At 42.1% G+C, this 27,014-nt stretch overlaps 2 protein-coding genes across 3 annotated transcripts in view; both read right to left on the bottom strand.

Moving 5' to 3' along the window:
- Nucleotides 1–1,092: 1,092 nt before the first annotated feature.
- Nucleotides 1,093–7,897, bottom strand: LOC139103838 (uncharacterized). The gene is made up of 14 exons (XM_070658897.1): nt 6,376–7,897; nt 5,591–5,733; nt 5,329–5,502; nt 4,940–5,242; nt 4,732–4,855; nt 4,465–4,628; nt 3,878–4,093; nt 3,666–3,775; nt 3,348–3,601; nt 3,074–3,239; nt 2,702–2,899; nt 2,470–2,612; nt 2,123–2,341; nt 1,093–1,921 (listed from the first exon to the last, which is right to left on the bottom strand). The coding sequence occupies exons 1-14, from the start codon at nt 6,460–6,462 to the stop codon at nt 1,526–1,528; spliced, it is 2,697 nt and encodes an 898-aa protein (XP_070514998.1). The 5' UTR covers nt 6,463–7,897; the 3' UTR covers nt 1,093–1,525.
- A 115-nt stretch (nt 7,898–8,012) lies between these two features.
- LOC139103789 (multiple PDZ domain protein) overlaps nt 8,013–27,014 on the bottom strand; it is an 89,038-nt gene continuing 70,036 nt past the window's right edge. For both annotated transcript variants that reach the window (XM_070658776.1, XM_070658777.1), the window contains exons 21-39: nt 24,539–25,622; nt 22,868–22,972; nt 22,299–22,424; nt 16,449–16,631; nt 15,534–15,619; nt 15,110–15,314; nt 14,927–15,017; nt 14,474–14,670; nt 13,745–13,839; nt 13,575–13,641; nt 12,995–13,048; nt 12,804–12,905; nt 12,650–12,721; nt 12,381–12,534; nt 12,131–12,270; nt 11,808–11,966; nt 11,499–11,633; nt 11,229–11,402; nt 8,013–11,130 (exon numbers count right to left, since the gene is read on the bottom strand). In XM_070658776.1, the coding sequence (XP_070514877.1) occupies nt 11,232–11,402; nt 11,499–11,633; nt 11,808–11,966; nt 12,131–12,270; nt 12,381–12,534; nt 12,650–12,721; nt 12,804–12,905; nt 12,995–13,048; nt 13,575–13,641; nt 13,745–13,839; nt 14,474–14,670; nt 14,927–15,017; nt 15,110–15,314; nt 15,534–15,619; nt 16,449–16,631; nt 22,299–22,424; nt 22,868–22,972; nt 24,539–25,622 (3,226 nt within the window). In that variant the 3' untranslated portion in view covers nt 8,013–11,130; nt 11,229–11,231. The remainder of the gene's footprint in view (nt 11,131–11,228; nt 11,403–11,498; nt 11,634–11,807; nt 11,967–12,130; nt 12,271–12,380; nt 12,535–12,649; nt 12,722–12,803; nt 12,906–12,994; nt 13,049–13,574; nt 13,642–13,744; nt 13,840–14,473; nt 14,671–14,926; nt 15,018–15,109; nt 15,315–15,533; nt 15,620–16,448; nt 16,632–22,298; nt 22,425–22,867; nt 22,973–24,538; nt 25,623–27,014) is intronic.

The following is a 27,014-nucleotide window of genomic DNA, read 5'->3' as shown; positions in this document are numbered from 1 at the left end:
TGAAACAAGTCTTAACTGAGTTTCTCAGCAGAGACTCTATAAACACGAGTCTTACATTCACGTCGAAATAACCTGGAGTTAGCTTTTACACCATTTATCTAACGGATCTGCACGCCGACTCAATCCAGAGTCTTGCCACCTTATTGACATAAATTAAATTAAATGCTCGAAGAAGCTAATGAACTCTCTCGCGAGAAGGCATTCAGGGAGAACAACGTTGTATCTGTTTGCTTAAACGTTGTGATTAAATCTTGCAGGAAATCCGTTATTCAGAATTAAATGTTCAACAGACGCGTATTATATTACCGTAAAAAATAAACGCAGAACGAAATAATACAGCGTGTGCGAGCTAAAAAATAATTATGCTAATTACGGCGGCGGACGTAGTTGACTGTCATTTATGCCTCACATTATAATTTAAAAACGTATTTTAATTGTAAACGAGAAATTACGAGCGCCAAACTGCGCATGGATGGTACGTGCATGGCATCGGACACCTTACTAAGTTTCGAGTTAACTATTGCAAATGTCTGCGAAAAGCGTGTCGCTTTGACGTAAAAGCTCTTGATGTCAAGCGCGTCGATGATCACGCGGAATGAATTGACACCAACCAGACACTTCGGACATTCGCACGCGAGCCTTTTCATCTATCTTCGTTTGACATTCGATTGCCAAAGCGAAACTTTTAGGGTCAAGTGTGGATTCCTAAAATATTTTACTCGTCCGAAGGTTTTCTTGCCAACGCGAAAACATTTGCTCTTCGCGAAAGATTCAAGCGTATCGCGCTGTTAGCACTCGAGAAACTAGACTGTGATATTAAAATTGTAGAACAGTTAAATTGATTCTAGCGATGCGATTAATTATTTGAAAGTAGCGATCGTATATTTTCTGGCTTGTTAGATTTGAAAATTTCCTTTTTCTTTTTTTTTTTTTTAAACAAAAACTCGTAGAGAGAGGCGCCGTCGCGCCATCCCCATATATTGATCGATCACCCTCCCTGGTTCAACATGGCACCGGCGTAATATTCGCGTGCAGTCTTATCCTTATTGTCCTTTGAAGAGACCAGGACTCCTTTTAAAAAGCTTTATATTTCTCGAACCCCCGTACCAGAATACCACCGAGAACGTGAGTTGACCATACAGTTAATCGGATTTCTTCTTAACAAATAACATTTGTGAAACATTGATACGGGTTATGGGAAACACCCTCACTCGAGGGTTTACCTTCAGAAGGTTTATGATACCGAGGATAGCAGCATTGACGCTAACTTAACGATAACTTTATTTCTTTAAAATATAGAACGTAAATTTTTATATAAACTATCTTACTTGTGTAACAGAAAATCTGGTATTACAGATGTAACTTCAGCTTTTATCTTCTTAATCTTTAATTAATTAATAAATCTTAATCTTACGTACGTTGTAATATACGGGATCTAGAACGCAATGTTGTTGGTTTTTTACTCAAACGCTGACAACTAAAAAACATATAAAAAAGTATAAGACACAACAGATGTTTTAATTAACTAAAGTATTAATTTTATAAATTGCGTAATTTTATTTATAATAGGATATTGAAGAGTATTATTTACCGAAATTTTCAAAATCAGATAATCATCTTTCATTCCTTTATTATTAAGAATTTTTAAATATTCTTTAAGCTTATCCAATACTTCATCGAAAGGTGTTTTGAACAGTGCTTTCGGATTCCATGGTATATCGTTACAATTTGCCTTGCGATAATGAAGCCAGGTAGTGACGAATTCGACAAAGTGACAGGATGGATGTTGCGTGCTAAAGATGAGATCGTAGGTACTCATTACGGTGCACAGGTAAGACATTAGCTTAGCAGCTTTATCGTTACAAAAGCGTAATAGAGTCACTAGACTCTGACATATTATATCTTGCGTTAATGGATGTCCCTATAAAAAAATGGTGATTAGATGTATTTAATTGATTATTATCTCTCATCAGGTATCAATATTTCAGTATTACTAGATATCGATATTACGAATTATTATTAATTTAATTTTTACAATTATAAATTTATAAGCTAATAAAATTTTCGACAGGAAAAATATTCTCCTGTTTTTTTTATTTCTGTAGCTTTAAATGCCACTGACCTGTGCGTGAATGGTATGATGAATTTCATAAAGATTAATTAGATACATATCATCGACATCGGTCGCGATATTTTGTAAAATAACGGCCGAGCCATCGTCATTTGACGTTAAAAGTTTGCATATAAATTGTATTCCGTTTATTATGCAGCCTGGTGACTCTCTCGCGTACGTTAACAGCTCGACCAAATTTTTTATTTGTATCGTTAGTGGCTTCTGGCACTGAGAGACAAATTTATTTTAAAATATTTTTACCAATTACATTTATATTTAATTAATATTAAGTAATTAACTTGTATTTAACGATTTTGTCTAATTTGTTACATTTACAGACTTTATTATCGTCATACCTGCACTGAGGATTCTTTTTGGCAATAAATAATAAACGTAAGGAGTTTTATGCTGGCCGTGGATAATTCTGATCTTTGTTTCGAAAATCCATATTGGTATAGCTGTTTCAGTAACCACAAGTTATTTATATATGCTTCAATTACTAAAATTGTATAATATATTATTAAATGGCAGGTATTTAAATGGTATTTATTTTATAGAATTAATATATTTTTCTACGAATATTCGTACCTTCAAATGATTTGCATGACATAGCGGCCTCTAATAAAATATACGCTTGCGATAAAATTAAAGTCATGAATGTTAAATCTACGTTTTTCTTTAATATAATATTAATAATATTATAGGCGCTACGTATCACGAAAGCCACTGGAATCGTAGATGGTCGGATATTATTGGCTAATTCCAGAGCCGTCTCTACATGCACAACTGCAAATGCAAATAATGACTCTTAAATTGCAACGTAATGAATGAAGCTATAATATTGATTTCATGTGTAAATAACAAGTTTAAATATATTTCTAAAAATTATGTAATATAGGAGTTTAGAGTATTTCTCGTAAAGAAGTTTTTCGGAAGATTTGTTAATTTAATTTGGCTAACCATCATCCGAATGATACGATGCAAGAATATCAGGTAATATACGCCACATGATGTTTGCGACTTGGTCTGTAAGCTGCTCATCGTCTTTAACAATTTGCATTAAATGACGAAGTCCTTTGACAGCAGCGTCCACGATCGGCTTGGGATAACCGCCATGTATCACAATCTATTAGTAAGTAGATCAAAATATATCTCGTTATCTCTTTTTTTAAAAAAAAAAATAAAATTAAACGTCAAATTTTTTTTTTTTTACAAAAATAAATATTGCGCTTACCAATAAATGTTGAACGATTTTATCGCAACAAAATATTAATGGTTTGATATCACCATCGGATTCTATCAGCCACAAATTTAAAACTGATTTCAATAAGTCCGGTGAAATGTTCGGACATTTAAGGCAATAGCGTAACAGATCGATATGATGGGTGTAATATTCGCTGACCTCTGAATGTTGCAAAATGCTTGTTAATCGATTAACCGCGTTTTCATATTGATATATTAAATTAGGATGCGGTTGAGACAGAGACGCTGCCTGTGAAATCAAATGTGATCAATGCATAATACAAATAAATACGAAATAATAAATGTATACTCACGGCGAATATTAACCATAGAGGTTTTAAAATCAAATCTGAAATTGGCATAGATTTTGGAAGTATCATAATTCGAGCAACTAACGATTCTAAGGAAACCACGTCGCATCTATAAAAAAAAAATTATAATTAAAATGCTTAAATAAAATAATATAAATAATACAAATAAAATGATATAAACTTCAAAAATAAAAAAATAAAAATTTTATACTCTTGAGTGCCAAGAAAATGATAATATAGGAGAATTATTAGAGTCGTTCCATCTTTTTTACTCGCTTCACTCCATTTTGACGAATCCTTTGGCAATTCAAGAAGACTTTGATGCAAACTATTTGCCAATTTCTCTGTCTCTATGGAAAATGCTGTTTTACCGAGAATGCTTAGGACTCGTGATAGTAATATGCAGATGCTCCTTCGTAAATTTTCTCTGTAACGTGAAACGTAGCTTTGCGGTTTGTGTATGCCGTTGTTCATTGTGTTATGATTTATAATTAAATATGCATCTTTGTAATAATAATTATATACAGCTTTGAAACAAGAGATTTGAATGTCAGAGGCAATATATCGTATGTCAATTTATTTTGTAATTAGCAGATTTTCGACTTGATATATTAAGTTCCTCAAAACGCTATGAATGATATACGACGCTACAAAGGCAATCAATACAATATTACGCAAATATATATAAAATCTTAAAGTCTAAAAAATAATTTTAAAAATTAATAAAATTAAAGTAATCGATTATAAATAAGAATAGAAAAATTAATTGAGAAAAGAAAATAAAATGGTGGAACTTACGAAATTTTTGTGGTTAAATATAAAAAGTGCTTCAGATAACCATTATTAGTTAGATGGTTCGACAAGTTATCTTTATTACAGTTTTTCATCTGATACATGTTGTTCAGACAGAAAATAAAATTTCTATAAAATCCATTCAAGTCTATACGAGACAAGTTTGCAGTCTGTAAAAAGAAGTACGTTTATCATTCCCTATTTCTTTCACTCGCGCAAGTCCAGCGTATTATTGATAGATTTATATTGCATTATATATGTTAATGTACATACTTTAATGTACGGTATCAGAATATCCATCATCGTGTCATACACATAAATTTCCAGGTCATCTTTCTTCTCGCAAGTCTTGAGCTCAACTTGACTTTGTTCTTTTACATCTTGCATTAAGCAGAATCTGAAAATTTTGGTAATAAAAATGTTTGCAATAAAAGTAAATTCAATTTCATCGTTCAGAAAAGTAGATTGATAATTAGCTTACCGAGAACTGCTGGCGCAGGTGCTGCATAATGTATCAGCGGCGATTAAAATTATATCGTCGTCGTCGTTGTATTTAAAAATTTGTATCATTGATTTTAATGCATTATGACAGATGTCGATAATCATCTCCACGTCGGTATTTTCGTCGAGAACCGCTTGTTTCTGCAGGACAATGTTTAATATCGTGGCGGCTGCAAATTTTAACTTGTTCTTCGGCAAATTTTGTAGATTTAAATTTTTCACGAAGAATACAACTTGCTGAAAGATGCAGTCGGTGTCGAGGTTCACGTTTAATTTCAATGATCTGAAAATTATTACAGTAATTGTTTAAAGCTTACATTTTAGATTTAATGATATTTCTTTAATAAATATAATAAGAAATAAGAATACCTAACGAGTACATCCCAAATACTCTGCACAAGCTTCTCAAGCAGCGTCAAATCTTTGAGCGATTTATTTATGCAGTAACACAGCCTCAACATCGCTTGTACAGCTAATATAGCAGCTCGATTTTCGTAGAATTCCTTGTAGTTGCTTAAAATGTCGAAGCACTCGAGAACGATCCTGCAAACAAAATCGGCAGATGTATAATTTAATCGTGAGTACGTAAGTGAGATTAACGTAAGAATTTTGTAAATATATAGCCAAGTACTTGACGAAATCTTCGTCCGACGTCTGCATAACGTCACACATCGTGGATATCACGTCGAACTTGACGAGTTCCTGTACGACGACGCCTCGTTCAGAGTCCCCCGTCATTTTCAGGAGCTTGAGTATTTTCTTCGTGGCCGAGACCTAATTTCGTTGCGGCGCGCGCCACAGGATTGAAAGGAAAATAAACTTTGTAATACGGCGAGGCTGTTAACGAGCGCTTAACAGACGAAGCCGGCAGACATTTGGTATGCGAGCGTAGATCGGGTCGATCTGTCTCGTTTTCACTTCTTTCCGCTCCATTTCCGTCCAATCGTCCCCGATTCGTGCGTTACGCGCTCGCGTACGGAGCGATGAATGCCACGGTGATTTCGCTGATGTTCATGACAAAGCGCACGCGATCCCGGCCGCCGCGAGTCCTCGTTCGCGGTTTAATAAAAGGACCTCGTTAAACCGATCTTTTGATCCCTTTTCGCGTGTCGGCGATTAAACCCGGCGAAATCATACCTTCGCTAAAAAGAAAGTTATACTTTATCAAGAAGAAAAGTAATACAAAAGTTGACGGAATGTTGCTCGTCCGCGCCGAAGTTGGAAGGCAATGTTTCCAGGGAAAAGGAACATATATCGGTCGCGTGCATGAAATATTAACGCTTTTCTCGATATCGGAGAGATCTCTCTCATAATCCGTTTAACACGAAATGGAAATTTACGGCCGGCGCGCGAATGCGAGACGAGGATCGAGCTGCGGTGCTCAAAAATGCACGAGTCTAGGTTTCTCTTGTGTACCTGCGCGTTGCCCGACATCAGTCGGTTCTTTATGTACGGCAGCAAAACGTTTATGTCGTTCACGCACAAATCGAACAACGGCTCCATCGTGGATTGCTTCTTGTTGCGCCGACAATTCGCGAGTGACTAACAAATAACGCGTCGATGTAACGATCGGAAGTGAGTCTTGCGTCCAGATCTATAAAGTTGGCGACAGTCTTCTCGACGTCGAAGGAGCGCGATTCCGCGAGAATTCAAATACTCGAGTCATGAACTTAATTGTTGGATGGTATCACAAAAATTATAAAACTAAAAGGTTTTATAAAAAATTTTTATTATTGATGAAAAAAAGTACAATTGTACGGGACGTATCGTCAGGTTTTGAGTCATTTGTCGCGAGTTTGCGTAAAAAGCATGTCACTTTGAGGTAAAAGCTGGATGTCGGCGGCCAGGACGAGCGGGCAAATTGACGCCGCGAGTCTCACGCGTCAAATATCCTCGCACGTCGGCTTTCCGCCTTTCTCTCTCGACATCCGATTGTCAGACGTGATCAACGAAACTTTCAGGGTCAAGTTCGATTTCCGAGACGTCCGCTCGATTGAGTTTTTCTCGCTGTCGGCGCGAGACATTTTACACGAAAGGATCCGAGCGAGTCGCTCCATTTCGCCCGCGAAGAGACCGCAGGATTTTCTTTTGTCTCACCCAGGTCGTACTTCACGCCCCAGATAGCTGTCGCCGCCCGATAAATTTTCTCCCGTGATTTAGGCAAAAGCAGGCAAAAGTCATAGAACTTTCATAACTCCCGTTATTGTGAAATTAAGATGCCCCGCAAGTAGCTCTCGCGGATTACCGATACGCCGCGCAAAGCGTGAAGCCTCGCTTTCGCGCGTCAGTGAAATCGTCCCGCGCGAGGACAACGAGGGGGTCCGACACTTAACAAGCGTGCGATTACACGCGCCGAGCGCAAGTAATCGCGATATTAATTAGCTAAACGCGTCCGGCGCGCTCGAGCGAGACGGCGACGCGCGACGTGCCGTACGATCGATTTCATCGTTACTTTTCTCAGGTGCAGGAATGCGTTTTTTTTTTTAATTTATATTTTTTTAGCAAGCTCTGAAGAAATGTCTATCATTGAAAGCAGGTCATGGGCGCGAGATAACGCGCGATTAATTAGCCGAGAAAAAGTACCCCACCGACAGTCACCGGAATCTCGGCGTCGCTCGCGAAAGACATTATTTCGTCGCGAATCGATATTCGATCTCGAACTGCATTCGGACGCACGCTGAGAAATCACATTTATTCCGAGGCAATTCTCAAAGCGAGTTCTCCACGTTCACCGATTGCCATCTCAATTGCAACGGCAAAATAAAATTCCCGCGAGCGAAATCGAAGTGCCACGAAAATGTAAGTTTCTCGTTGTTTGAACGCACATTGGGTAACACGGGAATTACATTCTGAAAAAAACGTTCCAATTGTTAGTCGCGATTTTTGGTAAAGCGTTTTTAGCTACAAGCAGATGGAAAGCTTCGAATGGTAAAAAAAAAAGTATTTTTCCTTACGAAAACTGTTTGCTTTACTTAAACAAAAAATTAAAAAAAGGATAAAGGATAAAAGGTAAAAGCGTAAAGCGATTACTTATACAACAATAACAAACATCATTTACTACAACGTTGCAATTAATGCTTTTAATAGATCTCCGTCTCTCTTCTTCTCTATCCCTCCGATTTTATTCTTATTCTATAATAATCAGTTTCTTTCATACTCTCAGTAGTGCCGCGCTACGATGATCATGACGTCGACTGCAATAATCACGATAACAATCAGAATAATAATTGTGAGGGCTGGTTGCAAAATGGCGTTGGATTTTCTAACGTATTTATAAATCCATCCTTCGAAAAGCCGTTTTCTTTTTTCTTTTTATCTTCGCTCGTGTTTCTTTCTTACGGAACAACGACCCTCGATGTACGGTGGACCATTCGTGTTATAGACAATATCCTCGAGCCATTTTACAATCGTCCCACTCGTGCGCAATAACGCTATCAATAATCGTACAATAAATGCATACGTGAACTGAATTGCGACTATGGAGAATATACGTAACGCTGAGATAATCACGCAATCGTGCCGAGTTGTCTTCAAAATTGCATCTCTCGCGCGCATTGCTCGCGATGACAACGGGATACAACTTTGAAAGCGACGACGCGAAATACGAATCGGCGATTCTCGTTGGATTTTCGTCACCGCGTAGTTAATGCTAAACGTGTTTATGTTCTATGCCGCGGATAAAATTCTCTAAGAACACACCAGTAGAGGCACGAATGACGATTCGAGCGACTACCGTCGAGATATTTTCGTAACATTATAGAAAGGCGACAATTATCGTGAACTAATTGATTTGGTGAAACTTTAAAAGGCGGTGTACATAAGAAATACAAAGTGCACCTGAAACAAATAAGATTCTAAGCTACAATAAATAACATACGATGCGGTAAGAAATGTGGATTAACAGGTCGCGTGGTAAAAATGAGGAGAATTTATTAAAAGAGTAAATAAAAAAAAAGAAAAAAATTATAGCACGTTAATATAAAATTGAAAAGCATAAAGAAACAATTTCGCACGTTTAAATAAATTTCATGTGTCCTCATTTAGCCAAATCTTTTTCATTGGTAATTATTATTATTAATCAGTGATGATGCCTGATTAATAAGTCACCACCTTGAACTCGATTCGCTTTTCGATTTTCAGCGCTCGCTTACTACGGCTGTTCTACTTCTCCGCCTATTTACCTTTCCGAAAAACTTTAAAACGCGATAACGCACCGTACAATACACAATAATTAATTTTTTTTATACAACTTGTCGCGATATACTATATAATATATAATAATAATGATCGTACAACTAACAGTTTTAATGACATTACTCGCCTTCGAGCCCGTCGGCCCGAGAGACGGAATCGACGTTCTTATAAACGTCCCGCTACGATAAACTATACGAGATTCGAATGTAAAACGTCCTTTAAGAACGTGAGACCATTCACGCTGATGACGGATACGAATGATTCGTTAAATTAACATGTTTCGCAATTCTTATTATAGACTCTCTGTTTCCTTTTTTTTTTTTTTTTTTTAAATATTACTTATATATAATATTTACTTATTTATATATATAATTCTTCTTTCTGTATTTTTTTCCTCTTTCTGTAAATCTCTAAGCTATTTTAAAGACTAGTTACACAGTAGGATTTAAATTAGCTATGTGTACTCAACAAGCCAGTCTAGCTCTTCGACGCGTCACTTTGCCGCTGTCGGCGGCCAAAGCACAAAGAAACACTTGCTTGAACACTCGGGATGATACCCGCAGTCCGCATTTTGGTGTCGAAAAACACCTCGATTGTACGGCGAGATCGTGATCTCGTGCGCGCGTCTCCAAGCACTTACAACTAGATAATGCCCTCGGTCGACGTTCCGACATTCGACGCGGCCGCTTCTCGTGTATGGTTCGCGTTTGAAGAATGGTGTGTGCCTCCTTTTTATCTTATATTTAATGCTCTTTAGGCGGAATATTCTACACTGATCGGCATACGGATGTGTGAGCCACGTTGAATGACATTTGCACGCGAGTTTGCATAATCACCGTCTGATTATTAATTTTTGAGTTGCACCTTACGTGAAATTTTATTCGCGAGTTTTATTAAATTGATTCTTTTATTTTAGCATGCTTTCAAAACGATCGGTGCTCACGCGTTAATCGAAATTTCCTCGGCACGCATACATTTTTCGACGCGACTCCGCACATTGCCAGTGTTTCTTGGTAATATTAAAAAATACAATATGTACGATAACGGTAATGCTACGTCGGTGGAAGCGGCCGCGAGCGAGGGCGGTAATTAAGGCGAGAAACGCCGGAACGTCGATCTCGGGCTGGACTAGAGTTTTATCATACAAAGAAAAAAGGAAAAGAACAAAATATCTTCACATATTCGAGAAAACGCGCGCTACTATTCTAATTTATCTTTGCCTGTCTTAAGTGTACGCGAGATACGGTATGAAATATACAAGCGACTTCGCTTATCGTGTTGGGGATGCGAAGGAGATGATATCGTGCAAAAAGGAAAGGATTGGCTGGATGGTTCAGCGAGTCTTCTCCTTCACGAGCTTCGATTGCGGTCTCGTCGATTGTTAGTGATTCATCTCCCACGCTGAACGAGACGAATCTTCACTCGTTACCGGGCTCCTCACCTCGGCGATAACGCGTTATCTCGCTGTGTAATTATATTAACGTGTGTATACAAGATATATCGTTTCGGCTGCTTTGCACGAAACGCGAACATCGGTAGACGGAATTGTTCGTGGGCTCGATCGACGGCCGATCGAGCCGCGTCGACGGGATTTCACTCGATTTTTTGCTCGCCCCCCTCTTATGAACCATTTACAAAAAAAATTCTCTTCCCCACAGGCTCCCGGATTCAAACCTGATGATGCACTTTCGCGAGTTATCGTCGTGCTCTCCGTCCGCCTCGTTCTACTTTTCTATCTCACGTGTCTCGTGTCACACGCGGGTCTGTGAGCTCGAACGGCAAGATCGATTGGCGATGCTGGCGCGTAAGTAATAGGGAACAAGCCGCGTTCTACGCGGCCGCCGTTATAAAGACATTCATACGGTTATCGTTACTTGAGACGTTACTTTACTTATGTATATCACACTAAAATCCACGTTGTCTGCAGGCGCTTCTTTGGACATCAAGACACACCCTGAGAGTTCCGCCCGCAGAACCCTAAAAAAACACATTTTTATTCAATTGAAAAAGAAAGGATTAAAATCTCGAAAACGTTCTTTAAATAATCTTTCGTACATTCCGCTTAAACGGCTCACCTGTCATTGTTTGGCGGAATGGTACCTAGCTAGCTTCATTTGCAGCGGATTGGATATTTTCATGTGAAAGGCTATATCGTCGAGAGAGGCATCGTGAACGTCTAACCCACCGATTGCTATAAGATGATCACCTTTGCAGATCTTGCCAGTTTCGATGGCCTGACCGCCCGCTGTCTGTAGATATATAAACCATAATGAATGAGAGCAGTTGCACTTTATTGAAAAGAAAAGAAAAAATTTTTTTTAATAGAATTAGAAATCTAGATTCACCAGCTCCTTGACGTAGACCCCTTGATTGTTCCAAAACGCGGCGAAACAGAGGCCAGCTCCTTTGCCGCTTTTCTTTTGTATCTCGACTTCGTATTCTTCGGTTGGCTTTTCGTGGCGTAGCACCGTCATCGTAATCTGTAAGTAACAACGAAATCGCATCACGCTTGTTCAACCAAACGAGAATTTGAGACGATATTAAAATACGATGACAACTTTGACGTCGTTCATGCAAGTTTATATCGCAAAACTGCTTCGTCTTTTCTTATTTCGATAAAATGAAGATAATTGTTTGGTACAAATGTCACGTACAGTTCCAGGCGCTTGTTTGAGAACTGTCTCGCGAGCTTTTTCGTGCTCTATCTCCGCGAAGCTCTCATTGCCTATGTTAAGAATTTGATCGCCTCGTTGCAACCGGCCGTCCTTTCCAGCTGCACCTTCGGAAGATACGTCCAAGACGAAAACTCCATTCTAAAAAGAACATCATCTTTTAAGTAAAGGTACATTAATATAAATAATTAAATATTTTATAATATAGATAATTAATTAAATGTTTTATAATTTGACAAAATTACAAAGGACACTACAACGTTGCGGAGAATAAAAAATAGAAAAAAATTATTAAATATACTCACGCAGGGAGTGTTAGAACCTCCAGCGATGTAAAAACCTATACCCTGATTTTTGTCCTTCTGAAACTCTATCGTCACTTGCTCGCCGACTTCTACCTTGCAAGTCTTTGGATCTTGTCGGACCTTTTTCTCTTCGGGTTCCGCTGATAATTATAACAGAATTAAATATAAAATATAAATCATGCAAGATTTTGATATCTCGAGAAGAATAATGCGATTTAATTATATAATTAAGTACACCCGGTGGTTTTACCTTTTTGCGAAGTCTTTTGTGCGGCAGAAGTTGAAGAATCAGTTTTAAGCTCTTGGCCTTTACCCTTTTCTTTCTCCTTCTGATCTTTATTTTCGTTAGGATTGCAAACTACCAGTTTAACGACACCCTCCGCTTTCTTCAATAACTCCGTCGCCTAAAAAGGAAAATTAATGAGACAGAATGTAGAGTGCTTAAACTCGATGAAGCTGAATGTAGATTGCTCAGATTGTTTGACCTAGTTACAAAAGAGATTGAAAAAAAGCACGAACCTCATCATACGTGCGGCCTAATAAGCTGTCCAGATTAACGGCCAGGATCATGTCGCCCACTTGCAATCCAGCCTGAAATATCGGTCGCGTATATAAAGTACATGAGTCCCGCTTAAAATAGGCTCTCAAGGTCGCGAACGCGAGCGAAAATTACCTGTTCTGCGGCACTGCCTTCTTGAATGTCGGACACGAAGATGCCTTGTCCTACAGCCAGATGTTTCCCTTCGATAATCATTATGCCGAGGCCGTATTGACTCTACAAACGATCAATTGATGATTAATATTAAAAGATAAGATTGCGCAAGGTATTGATCGCTTAATTTCCGTAATTGTGGAGATACTTGCCTTCTTCACTTGCACATCGCGGACTCCTTTGTACTTCGAGAAGTCTAAATACACCTGCAATGAACATTGATATGGATTAGTTAAAATCACGCATTCTAAAAATAGATCTTTTTACCGCTAAGAAATTAATTAATTAAATAATCATAAAAAACATAAAAATTTTAGTAAAATATATTATTAAATTATTAAGTAATATGCTTCTTTGCAAGAAATAAGTTTATTGCATAACTTTTCTGCTAGACGTTCCGTATAATTTGAATATAAATCAGACACGTACACCAGTGCTGAATAAATTTCAATATTTATCCTTTTTCAGATCTTATATCATCCAGTTAATATTTCCCAATATTCGCACAAAAATTCATCATCGATTACTTATGTATTTATTAAAATAGTTGTAAGGCATTTCTTTTTCTCACGGTCGCTGTTTAATTAATAGCGAAGCGTCGAGTGTCTATGCAACGCTCAATTACTCTTCGTTGATTTATTATTTTACGAGTACTATAGACGCTTCTGAACGATGACGATAAAAAAAAAAAAAAAAAAAAAAAAAACCGGTGGACGCCGCGAATTGACTTACGTCATCCAAGGTTGGTGGAAATTGGACTATCGGCTTTACGGCGATGTCGTCGACAGCCTTCGATCGTCTGCAACCGGGACAGGCAAAATCCGTTTATAGTTTTAATGAATTTTGTTATACATGTCGTCTCTACGTTACGCTACATCGCGGAAAAAGCTCTGGTATCTCACCGATAAACGATGATTTTGAAGAGACTACCGGCCATGCCTTTGATAAGCGCGGAAGCGTTCAAATGACATCGTCCTTGCAATACGCAGCCGTTAATCTAAATGGAACAGAAAATGATATTTTATTCACTCACCGCGCGTGTTATACAATCGAATAAAATACACCAAAAAAAAAAAAAAAAAAAAAAAAAGAAAGTTTAGCTGACAAGTGCAAATTCCTTTGATCATTCGTGATAATAGAGGTAACGATAACTTCAATAAAAATAAAAGAAGGCTTACATATATATGGAAATATAATTTTATTTCTCTAATATTTTTCTTAACTCATAGATTAACTGTCAAGTCAATATGTTACATAATTTCCAATTCACGCATTTATTGTTTAAATACAATCTAATATAAAATTTTTAATACTTTAATTAAATGTTAGGGTTTTGTAAAATTTATAAAAATATTTCTTTCCATATATTCTATATTATATTGTTATATTTGATTAAGCGCAGTAGTTTATTGTTTTTCAGCTTAGTGAATATGCGTTCTAAGCAAAATTATCCGTGTTATTTCCACAAGAAAACCCGCAGCGTGTAACGTCGCGACGGGCGAGTTAAACGGATTATGGACGGCGCGTGAAACGAAGGTTAAACAACCTGACGATGTGGGGAACCGCGGTCGTAAATGGCACGTCGTAAAAACGCACGGCTACAGAGAGACAGAAAGAAATAAAATATCTACCTCCAATATCTCGTCGCCTATGAGAAGCCCGCCGTTCTTGTAAGCTGCGCCCTTTGGATTGAGACCGCAGACAAATACCGCCATTCGGTTCCTATCCTTATGTCCCGCCAGAGAAATGCCCAATCCCCGCCTGTCTTTCTCGACGGCGACCATCACCACCTTGTGTCCGAGATTCTGGTACTTCTTCTGTATCTTCACTGCAAAATTACAAGACGTTTGCACGTGGAAAGAAACAACGGTAAGGTAGACTAGACGCATTTAATCTCGAAGCGATTAGCTATCTCACGATTTAACCACGGATCAATCTTGTTCATTAGCGAACGTGACCGAACGATCACATTATATGAATATTGATTTCCTTTCTCCCCCGCAACGCAGATGAGTATAAATATCGAGTTCGAATTGTCCCTAAATTGCGGCTCGCATTTAATGTGAAAACCTGCTGCCACTCACTGGCCGTGTAGCCGAATTCATCCTCGTTCTCCGGGTCGGCTTCGATCTCCGCCTTCGTGCGCTTCACGTTACCGGCGCTCTTCCGCGAGATCTAGGGAAGAGACAATGACACAGCTCGTTACGTACAATTAATTTTGGCTCAGGAAATAAGTAATGACACGTTCGGGTTTGCGTTCAGTTTACCTCTATGCCGCTTTTCGTGTAGACATTTCCCTCGAGCAGACGCGTGTCTTCCTCGTCTTCTGAGCTCTCGTCCGAGGAGTACTTGGGCTTCGACGCAGCCTCCGCGGATGCGTGATCCTCCCGCTCCTCGCTGACTTGGCGAAGAACGCTCGGATTCACCGGTGGCGACGGGGCCGTTTTTCGAATTGACTTCTTCATGGAGGATCTGAGAAGCGTAACACTTTTGCTTTAGGAAATACTCGAAACGTGCGAAATACATTGTCGAGCGATAAGCGATAGGCAATTTTTCTAACAAAGAGAAATGTTCCTCTCTTGTTCCTATTATAAATATACTTGCGTATAATTATGATAATGTACTGCGAGGGTTAATTGAAACCGAGAGAGAAATGAAAATAAAGTTCATAATATCTTTGTAATGGCATACCTTCGTGGACCGGAAGCCATGCTATCTGAACTTTTCGAACTCTGCCTGCGGGTATCTCCGCGTGAAACGCCATCCTCGAGTCCTGGCTGCGGGACAAAAAAAATTAATATCAAATTCCCTTTCGCGTCAATAAAATATTATCTACGTATCGCTGCGAATTACGATAAAATTATTCTGTTGAAAAAACGAGTTTTATTACGCGGAGAAATATTTTCGTAGATGTAAATTATGACAGCGCAATTGTAGTACCGTGATTATCAAGAAACCACCTAGCTGCGAATGTTGGAAAACAATGCTCTGTTTGCATTAAAAAAAAAAAAAAAGAAAGAGAAAAAAACAAGCTGTTCGTCCAAGTAAAAACAAAGTAAATTAATTATTAAACTTAAAGCTCGCACGTGCGGCGAGTACGATTGTCTTTGCAGCCGCGCGGCCTGCATTCGTTTAATTAGCGCAGAAATACACTTTACCCTCGTGCAAAAACTGCAGTCGGTGATTCAATTAATGAAATTAATTAGCGCAGAACCACGAGTCTTTCGACGCGCGGCGTTTCTCCCGCGTCATTTTGCCAATTAATGCGGCAATTGTGTTTGCCTCTTATACGGAAGCCCGAGGAGGGGAAAAAAAATATAAATTGCTCGTTGCAGTTTTTTAAATTGATCGTGACAAACAAATATCAATTTCCACGACACTCGCGCGTTCAATAACGTAATGATAATCATTTGTATCGAATATTTTATTCAACGGCACTGCCGCGAAACTTTTCGTTAAATTCAGGAATATTTAATGAAATTTACATAAAACGCAATGGTATTTCGATTGCGTGAGTACGCCCTGTGACAAGCACCGTTAATAATTATTATCCGGATGATATCATTTCAGAGAGAGAGCGCGTATCGTGCACGAGAAAAACCCCACCTGTATCACTTCTGGCGTGATGGACCTCGCGGGCGAAACTGGAGGTGGTTTATGACGAACCGAAGCCGAAGTCGTCGGGGTTCCAGAACTGAGGCCAGAGGACGACGATGTGTGACTCTTGACAGTCTGCCTTCGGCCCTTGGCGTCCCTTTCCTCCTGGGCAGCGCCGCCGTGCTCCGGACTCTGCAACGATTCCGAGATATTCTCGTGTGAAAAACGTATAATTAACTCGGCGTTGAGCTCGACACTTTCGAGAACTCCTCTAATTAACGACCTATCGCTGTCTCACTTCATTACGCGGTTGTCTCTTTCTATCTAAAGGCCGAAATCTCTAACGGATCACTTCAGTCTAGTTGCGGAGCTTCGGGCCCGAGGACGTGCTGTCGATCGCTCCGCAATTACGCGTACTTCCGACCGCGGATAAGAAAGTATCGCTTACGAATGAGTGTCGACGTCGTCAGCTCGGATACGGACAATCGTTTTCTGCACTTGAGCGTTATTCCGCTCGTCGTTCTGTACTTGGTTTCGCGGCTCGAAAAAGTGCTTCGGAACGACATGGTTATGTCGCGGGCGGAGCGCACTGAGCGTTTGACGTGAATTGTGCGGGAGTTGCGTCGGACATTTCCGAGACCGGAGCTTCCATTATAATTTTCTTCGACAAGTTCCGGTAACCGCCACGTTCAGAGTGAGAGATCCGCGCCTCGTCCATCTTCTTCGTCGCGACCGTGGTTCTCATCCCGTTTCGATCAAGTGACTTTCGTGGAAGATTAAGTACGCGGGGAACATTTCGTGTCGCGGCCCGCCTCGTTCGTTGCTTAGCGCAAGCAAGTTCTCCGTATCGTTCATTAGACGAGAATCGATCGAAGAATCAAAAGGGACCTCGCTTTGCATCGCAGCCAGTTTTATTGCGCCGAGATCGAGAACAACTCGCCGAAAGGAAGCAACGCTACGAATATCGGGAGTGCAAATTTCTACAGCAAACAATCGTTTGTCGCGATAATCCACCGTCGTTCTCTCGGTCGTTCGTCGCTTGAGTCATAGTGTTAATGACAGTGATTATAAAAAAGCAGAGCAGTGTGATATAGTGACAAGTGATTTGGAGTACCTACTATGGATATGGATAACTATGGATATGGAGTACAACGTCAGGATCAACACGTCAGGATGATCCAGAATTCCAGAATGCTGCCACAGCTAGAAGGAAGGAAGGAAGGAAGGAAGGAAGGAAGCAAGGAAAACAACCTAATCTAACCTAACCTACAAATGTAAGTAAACCGGCAAGACGCCTTAAATCACTCAATTGTAATTGTCATAAAATAATTATTACAATGACGTGCGCGAATTAGAATCTATTGAAAATGCGTATTAAATTCGGCACCGCGTTCAAGATTTTAATTATAAAATGAAACGGCACGCGGCGGATAAAGCTCGAAGGTTTTTTAAAAACTAAGAGGAAATTGCAGTAGACGCGGAGAGAAAGATATATGTAAGATAGTCTTGCGGAGTTATTTAAAAGAGATCTATACTTATTTTAGCGACGAGATAAACTGCGCAGATTGTCTAGATAAACCGGTCGGGATGAATTAGTACAACGGAAATATTTGCCGAGCGTCTTGAATTGTTGCCAAAGTAACTGCAATTGAGCGAGTTTAATTCCGTAAAGCAGACTCGGCGGTTCGTGGCCTCGCGATGTCTTCTTTCCGTTTTCACGGTCGGAAAAGGAATTTGATTACGTTGAGAAAGTTATAGTCCCGTTTTACAAGCACGTAAGTCAACATAAAGCCATAAATAGTCGCGGAATTAGCCGTGGATCGCTGCGGCAATCTCGACAGTAAATAATACGAACATCTGTGTTAAAACGTTGGCTATAAAAATGATTTACATGTCCCACGTGTATAACTCTGTCTGAAATTTTTTTTTCCGGGTTTTTTTTTTTTTTTTTTTTCATGCGTGCACGCTTTCGAAATAATCAACTGAAACGCACGAACGAGTCGCGTTTCACCGGTTGTGTGCGGAGAGCTCGCGACTGTTCCCGGCAAATTCGATGTAAATATGCAAAATTAAACACAGCGCAGCAATTTTTACGGCGCAAAAAACATAACATTTCCCAAAGCGAGATGACGTTTTCGCTTGTGCAAACTTCTCCGTAACAATGCAAACAAGTTGTGCAGCTAGTATTTACTGATCAATATTCTTTTTGTCGCTCGAGATGAGAGAGCTCGCCATTAACAAATGCTCCTACGAGCACCCGCGATAAGGTAATTTTAGTCGAGCGTAGCAACACACGTGGACCGATCGTCTAGCTAAACAGAACCGGCCTGAACTCTCGCCAGCGCGAAATATTTATTAAATTCTCATTTTCTTCCCCTTGCTCCCACACTTTCGATCGATCACATTCAGAACGCGGCACAGCCACCGTAACTGCTCGTATCAACTCGGAGCATGCCGCTCCTTCAGAATCGTCGGCTGGCACACTCGTAATTTTGCGCGGCAAGTCAAAGTAAACCTGGTTTACGACGCGATTTACGAGCGGCGCGCACATTTCCGGCGGGCGCGGTGCAAGCATCGAGGTAGGTGCATCGCGCGATCTCGCGCGGAAACGCGCTGGCGAGAAGTTAAGAGGCCGAACGCGCGCGTGTTCGCGAGGGGAAATCGATCCGCGTCCTCCCGTGATGCTTCCTCTGATAACGTACGACGTAGGTGACGCATTTGCGTCCGAAGAATCGGTGCATCGCTACGCCTCGAGCCCGAGTAACATTAGGCAAGCCTGGCGTCGACCAGACGGTTTCGTGCACGAAACTGAAGTTTCCCGCGAGCGAGGGCGGCTGCCGCACGGGGGGATGGCGTCGTTCATATTGCGGGAGGGTGGAAGGGAACGGTGGCCTCGTCGATGGTCCATGGTGTCGATGATGGGCGCGCGCTCGGTTGCAACGAGGTGAACCACTCTTTCCGGTGAACCGCATCAACCCCTTTCTCCTCTCGACTCCGGCGAGCAGACAAGCGTGACTCTTCTCTCTCGTGCCCGTCTTCCCTTCAGATCCCCGCGTACGGCCGGGAAAAACACGCGTTCGAGAAAAAAAAAATTGTTGCCGCAATCATCTTTATTCATCGGCGAAGTTTTAACATAACGGCATCGTTATCGCGGGCAGATTGGCGGAAAACCAATGGCTCGGGCAAAAACGCACGTAGCGTCTAATTAATTGTCTTGTACTCGATTAATTTAACGGCGGCTTGCTCCCCGAAGCTTTAATTTACAATTCCAAACGATATAAAAATTTAATCATATATTATGTATATAATTACACAACTTGGTTAATTAATTCGAATTAATTGACGAAAAAAATGCATTTTTTTTCTTTTTTTTTTTTTTGAGGTCGGGTCGCGAATGTTTTTCAAACGCGCTTTTGCAGCATCGGTTTCTCATTTCTCGGCTCTCACGTTTGTCCCTATCTCCAGCATCACATCCCGCTCTCTCTCTCTCTCTCTCTCTTTCTCTTTCTCTCTCTTTGTATTTCCCCTCATTGTAAAGATTTATTGGAAAGATCGACCTGGGTGCATCGTATGCGTACGAGAGCAGCTCGCCAATAATGGTTTCGATGTCCTCTTTCTTTCTCCCGGTGTATCTCCCTCGTTCTCTCCCATCTGCTCTCTCGTGCTCTCGTCGCTTCTTCTCTTTCTCCGTTCTTCAATTCATTCGCGATCGCGAATATGTATCTCGGCATCGCCAATTCTTCCCGCATCGGCGGCTTGGGGGGTTATCGAGCGGGCGGCGGCGGTCGATTGAAATTTCGGGGAATGCCGACGTCGCTTTCAGAGGCTGCCAATCGCGAACCACGCGCGTCTCTAAACCGCTGCAGCAAACAGGTGTTATCGCGGGATCTGACGCCCACGCTCGAAACGCCAGTTGACAATGTATAAGCCAAATAATGGAGTCGACTTGTTTTCCCTCCCTGCTGCCCCAGCGGTTCGTTTCGGGCTAATTTCGAGAGCGATCGAAAAATAGCTCGTCAGCCAGGCCAAAAATAACACGACGGTGATCGACGATGATCCCGATCAAGCGTAGGAAGCTATATCGGGCCCTGCCAGTTTGTTATCGAGGTAACGCTGCACGTCGATGCTTGACGTACAATTTTTAGTCGACCCGGAGATCGAACCGCGCCAGATCCAGAAATTGCAGCCGAACGGGTCGCGACAGATCGCCGTAAATTTTTACCACCGAGATTACGAGTCGTTCGGAATATCCGCGCTCGTCTCGCTCTCGGCTTTATCGCTCGACGCTGCGAAGACGCGGGCTCGCACTTACAACGGCGCGTGGAGGAGCGTCTAACAGAGACGTCGATGTTAAATTTATATCGGTGCCGCGTAGCGTCACGGACGCGCGCATATTCGATCTCGGGGAGCATTGAAAAGGTACGAAGAAGGGCAAAGGAGCTACGAGCGAACGCATCTCGTATCCCGGGGTCGTAAAAATTCGCGATCGCTAGATAAAATTCGCTATGGCGCGGCGAGATAATAAAAGTCGCCGAGTGGCAAGAACATTCGCGTTACAGTCCGTGAGGTTTCTCGCATCCGCTCGCGTTATCCGTTACATCTCGCGAGCACCGCGATACAGATCCCGCATCCAATTTTGCGTAATGTGTCTACCGGCAATGCTCCGGAGGCAGCAGAGCGACGTTAAACGGCGAAAACGCCCAGGGCGGCTGCCATTCAACGACATTACGGAGTTCAATTTCGCCCTGCGTGGAACTATGATGACGACGGTAACGTCCGGTTAGCGGAATCGATCGCCGGGCGTGGGTTAATTGCGAGGCGAAACTTTCGTGCCTTGCAAATCGAGTCAGCCCGGCGGTGCACGGATTTATAATGGCGACCTCACCAAAGGGCCGAAGCGAAATCCGACCTTCCGTTTTGCGCGCAGGTTGTCGTGAAATGCGAGCGGAATAATCCTTAGATTACATTGCGAAATGTTGGAATTAATTAATCGCCAGCCGTCAGTGACAGGGAGATAGAAATTGGATTACGAAAATTTAAATTCACGCGTCTTAAATAATAAATATTAAGAGGGAATTTAATTAAAAAAACAACATTAATGGTTAACGCGTATAGACATTTCTGAGAGAATTGATCGCCGTCTACGCGGGTCGGCAGGTAAAACGTAAAGTTATCTTCGTAGGATGTCGATAAGCTCCGATTGAAAGCATTATTTCCGTTTCTCTTGTCAACTACAATTTTATATTACTTTCTCGCAAAGATTACTTAACATAAAAAAAAAAGTGGGAGATACGTCGTGAAAAGTTGGTGCAGACTATAAAACGACGTGTAACGTAAACGTTACGCGAGTTACTGAAGTAAAGCAATGTCGTAAATTTCAGTGGCTGTAAAGGGTTTAGCTGCACGTCGTGAATTTATTTCCCTCAGGAATGTAGATACTTTTTCACAAGCCGGGATAAAGCTCACCCGCTGCAATGCGAATATAACGCGGCCTTGCGGACAGACAGCGTGGTTTAAAAAGAATATTCATTTTCGCCGGTCACGATTAATTTTCTTGAAAAGATCGCGCGATGCTCGCGCGAAAAAGAAATTAATATTCTCAGAATCGTCGGATTCACATCTCTTGCCGTTAATAATCTCGCATGATTGTCAAACGTAATGGGAAAAGTAAAAGGCGTCGATGAAAGATAAAAAGTCCTCCTCGAGCGGAGAGGAAATTAGCGTTCAGGAAACTTTTGCGACGACGTCAAAGCTGGTCGGCAAAACTTAAATTCGAGGGGAAAAAAAAAAAAAAAAAAAAAAAGAAAAAAGCAGACAAAGCGGAAACGTCAATATTCGTGATCGTGACAAAATTCTCACCAAATTCACCAGGGACTGGACAACGAGGTTGACGGGGTTTCCGGCGGCCTGTATGACTTCCACCGCGCGCTCGTGCGTGCTGTGCCTCAAGTCGACGCCGTCTACTTCAATTATTCTATCGCCAATCTGAAAGCACGCGCGAAAGGACGAATTAAGATCGGACACGATTGAGAGACGTCGCGACGACCGCGGACTGTTAAATTTTCACTCGGCAACACTCGACAATATTATATTTCATGATATCGCACTTGAATCAAAATATTTTTGAAGCGAGATTAATGTACATTTCATCTTGACGAAACGAACGAAACTTATAGACCGACAGACATCCGCCGCTGTCGGCGCGTTTGAACTGGAGCGCGTTCACATTCGCGAAAACGTAAACTTTCGCCGCGTTGTTTCAAAATGCTCACCGGGGCAAAAAGCCGCAGAGTTTTCTTCGCCGGACTTTATTAAAGTTTTTATATTTTTGCAACCTACGCGGAAAATGCCGTCAGAACGGGAGCGGAGAAATGCAATTTCCGCGGTCGATGACGGTAAAAAGGTTCGTTTCGAGGAAACCGTGTTACCTTGAGACCACCGGTTCTGCCAGCCGGACTGTTCGGCAGGACGTTCTTTATGAATATCCCAGAAATGTTCTGCGTCTTGCTAGGCCCGCCGTTATGCAAATCGACCTGAAACAAGAATCGCCGTTTAACCCCCGCTCGTTCAAGTCTCGTTAAACGGGCGGAATCAGAGGGGTCGTGATTAGTCGATTCAGCCGCTGACAATTCGCAGTTTAATCACAGTGAGATTTAATCAGCGTTCCCCAACGACTTTCTTCCCTTTCAATCCCGCTAACTTTGCGACCGCGTCGTAGACGTCGGACATTTGAGACCGACGACTCCGGCCCTCGTGGCTCTTGTACCCTTTTCTTCCGCCCTTTCCCTCCCTCTCCCCCCGCTTTCCCCGCTTCGGTTTACCATCGGTCATTTATTATCATTAAATTCTCATTCGGGTGTTGCCGCATCATGCGCTAATCGAATCAAAACAATTATTCAACAGAGTTCAATATACACCGAATAATCGATAGGATTTTTTTTTATCCCCCCCGTCGCGGGCAACGTGGAGGTAAATATAACCTATTTAATTAGTAGCGAATTCTATTTCACGCAATCGCTACGTTATTTATCGGTGGATTATAATCCTTGCCAAAATCAATTATCTCCCGATAATAACTGGAGCCAGCGAATAATTATTTAGTTTAATTGGATGCGAAGCTACGGGCTGCCCGTCGAACGCAGTATCCCGATAATTTGCGCGAAATAGAATTTTCAAGAGCTTTCAAGGCGGAGCCGCGGATCGGCTAAAACCAAAGCCGATGATCCTATTATGCCTCCTTGCTGGTTTAACGTCGAGAACTTATCCGGCTGTGCATTAATGCACTTGAACCGATGCACGCGCGGGTCGCATTATGCCGACGTGTTAGCGCATCGATAAAGAATTAATTAACTAAATTCCGTTTCGTCAAACTGGCATTGCCGATCCGTGTCGTTCAGCCGGCGATCAATAAAAAGCCCTCGGCCCGCGCGGAGAAAATTTATCCGCGGGAATCGCGGGGGTCGAATCTATTAAACTCACCCGCGTCCCGAAGCCCCGCTGTGGACGGCGCGTGCACGTGACAGTTTATTACTTGTTAAAATCCGGCGTTAATTATCGGGCCAAGTTATTGGGTTACAGATCATCCGACGCGAGATAGATTCATCAAGACGTCCGTTTACTGGCGGCTGTCTGGCCCGACCTACTTCGACTACTCCGGTCCGAGCGTTTCAATAACTTCGTCGTGGCATTCCCGATTTTAAAAGCGAGCCATAAAACACCAAGGGCGATATCGACGGGGCCGGATCCCGTCAGCTATATTCGTGGCGCGCTAATAAAAGGAATGCGAGAAATTGCGGCGCATGAGCACCTGCTAATAATTCACAGGATTATCTCCCGCTTTCGCATCGATCGAAATTTGTAAAAATAAGTCTCGCGACCACGTGCGGTACTCACGTCGTAAATTGGATCAGTATCCATAATAGAGCAATCCTAACTAATTTAGCCAAGAGAAACACGATAGCATAATTGAAATATTCGCAAGGAAGATAATACATAAAAAAATCCGCTTAATACGATTAATTTAAATGTTGTAAAATTTAGTTCGGATCTTTAAAGATTTTTTTTATCACAAAAATGTGTTATCGAATCGAATTCTGTACCTTTCCGCCGACGATGCTGAGTCCTAGGCTGGCCTTCGGTTCTCTATATATCTCCACCAGTCTCTCCGGACCCCAGTGTTTCGACCAGGTGACGTCGCCATCGTGCTCCCTGTGCGTGACGGTCATGTCCCCCTTGCCCTCCACGAAGACGACAGTCGGGAACTTGCGCGGCGAACTCGAGCTCGACGAGAGCGAGCTAGCTGGCCTGCTCAGCTGCGTCTGCTCTGGGCGATCGGCGTTCGCTTGATCAGCCTCGAGCAGCTCGTCGTCGCTGCATTGGATCGCTTTAGACTCCTGGGAGGTTTGTACTTCGACTTCGCGTCGTGGGCTGCGCAAGGTGTCTTCGCGAGAAGAAGATCTCGATCGGTCGGACGATCTCGTCGAGATGTCCTCCGGGATGCACTGAACGCTCTTCGACTCTTGATCCGCCTCGCTCCTCGCGAAATCACCGAGATCCTCCAACGAACACTGTACGCTCTTGTTCTCGCCTTGAGTTTGCGTCTGCACTTCTCGTCGGGGACTCTGAAAGTATCGTTGGCCGATATGAAACGGGCTGATCCTAGGCGGCTCTTCGCACGGACTCGTTACACTCTGCTCGGGACTGCACTGCGTGCTCTTAGACTCTTGCACGGTCTGCGTCTGCACGTCACGCTTCTCTTTAGGCGAATATTGTGTTTCTTTGAAGTTCTGCTCGACGTCGTCGAGACTCTCCTCGTAAATCTCGTAGCACCAGTTCTCGGGCACTGGTTCTAGCAAGTCGTCCAACGACGAGGTGAACACCTCGTGGAACAGATGGTCCGCTTGGCTCTCGAGCGTCTGACTCTGATATTCGAGCGAGTGCTCCTTGGAAATCAGATCCTCCTCGTGCTTGCGCACCGCTTCTTCCAGCAACGGCGATCGTTTCTCTCGCGAAGGGGTCAGCTCAAACTCGCGCGCTTCCCTCGCGTCCTCCTCGATCTCCCACCGCGCTAATGGCCCTTGCTCCCCTCGGGAATCCGAAATTGCACTGTCGGCAGCTTGAGGAATTACGAGATCCCTTGGAACGCGGAAGGACCCCCTGGACTCACGTCGAACTTGGTATTCGCTTGAGAAATCAGAAAAATCAAAGGTCACAGAGCGAAAACAAAGTCAGATTAATTAACGGCCTCGTGTCGGACGTTTTAATGTGCGCCAAAAAAAAAAAAGAACACGGCCGACACAAAGCCGTCGGGGAGAGTAAATGGATTTTCGGCGGCATTGTTTCATCGGATACAACTGTGCGCAACGGCCTTCTTAATTACAGCGATCCGCTTGTTAGCGACTCGCGTTAGTCAGCGGTATAAAAAAAAAAAAAAAAAAAAAAAAAAGTCTGGCCGATTTCCGAGGTTATTCAGCGTCAAACGCTTGACACTCGGTATAAATAAAAAAACAATTGCTTTCGCCGTTGAAATTATTGCTCGTCGTCGGCGCGAATATAAAATTAAAATAATTTCGCCATTTATATTCGTCGTGAGAGCGACAAAAAATACTTTCATGCGCCACCATTGATGAAAATATGATTGCATTCGATTAGAGATGTACAATACTGATAAGACGATTTGTCATAAGAAACAAATAACGCGATTACCTTCCTTGATAACGGAATATTTGTACGGGCGCTAGATTATTACCGACGCAATTAACGCGAGTGGCAGTAAAACGCTAGGACTTCGCTTTTTTTTTTTTTTTTTATACGCTCCGATGCTCTATAAGAACGCAATTAAAAGCGTAAAGTTCGACGTCACGGGTCTGTCGTCACGCGACGTCTCCCGTGGCGTGCAATTTAAATGAGGGAATTATATAACGGATGATAATACGGATGAGTTGATCGTTCGTGTGTGGGTGAGCGATACTCCCGATGCAGCGCAACGCGTGTCTACATTTTTGATATGCACTATATGTGAATACAGTAAAAATCCCACGCGGCGACAGACCCACCCGCCGTGTTTGCTTTCAGCGAAAAATCTCACACTCGAACGGACACGAATCGCCGACTGGAAGTATTCCGAAGGTTTTTCTCGAGTTTGCTCGCGTTACCGTCCCGTCCACGTTCGACAGGAAATCGTATTTTACCGCCGCATTACGCTCGATACATATTTAGCAAAAGAAACGAGAAGTTGAAGCACGAAGCTCGAGCGAGCTCTGACGTCTTTTCCCGTATCGCGGAAACTTTTGCACAACTCGTTCAACATTTTTAACGCGTTTGTCCTTGCAAATCAACGTTCCGGAATAGCGAGGAACATCCGACTTGCGCGAAACCGCATTTCAAACCGCAAAGAGAGTGACCCAAGGATATTTTACGTAATCGCTCGTGATTCCGATTTGAATAAACGTGGAAACAAGTTTATTCGCAGAGTTTGCAATTAAGCGCGAGAAAAACTATGCCGCCGGCATTTTCCTATATCCATTAATTGCGACGCGCGAAATTCATTAAGACTAATCAAGGCCGATTATTTTA

Source organism: Cardiocondyla obscurior, linkage group LG07 (genome assembly GCF_019399895.1).
Source record: "Cardiocondyla obscurior isolate alpha-2009 linkage group LG07, Cobs3.1, whole genome shotgun sequence".
NCBI classification, from domain to species: domain Eukaryota; kingdom Metazoa; phylum Arthropoda; class Insecta; order Hymenoptera; family Formicidae; genus Cardiocondyla; species Cardiocondyla obscurior.
Note: the sequence above shows the minus strand (reverse complement) of the source record. Positions and strands in the feature narration are given on the sequence as shown.

Excerpts from the sequence above, each read along its gene's own strand:
- LOC139103838 (XM_070658897.1), bottom strand. The coding sequence starts at position 6,462 with ATGGAGCCGTTGTTCGATTTGTGCGTGAACGACATAAACGTTTTGCTG. Across the intron at positions 3,240-3,347 it reads AAATCGTTCAACATTTATTG|ATTGTGATACATGGCGGTTA; the intron begins GTAAGCGCAATA and ends ACTTACTAATAG. Across the intron at positions 2,900-3,073 it reads ATCGTATCATTCGGATGATG|TTGTGCATGTAGAGACGGCT; the intron begins GTTAGCCAAATT and ends TTGCATTTGCAG.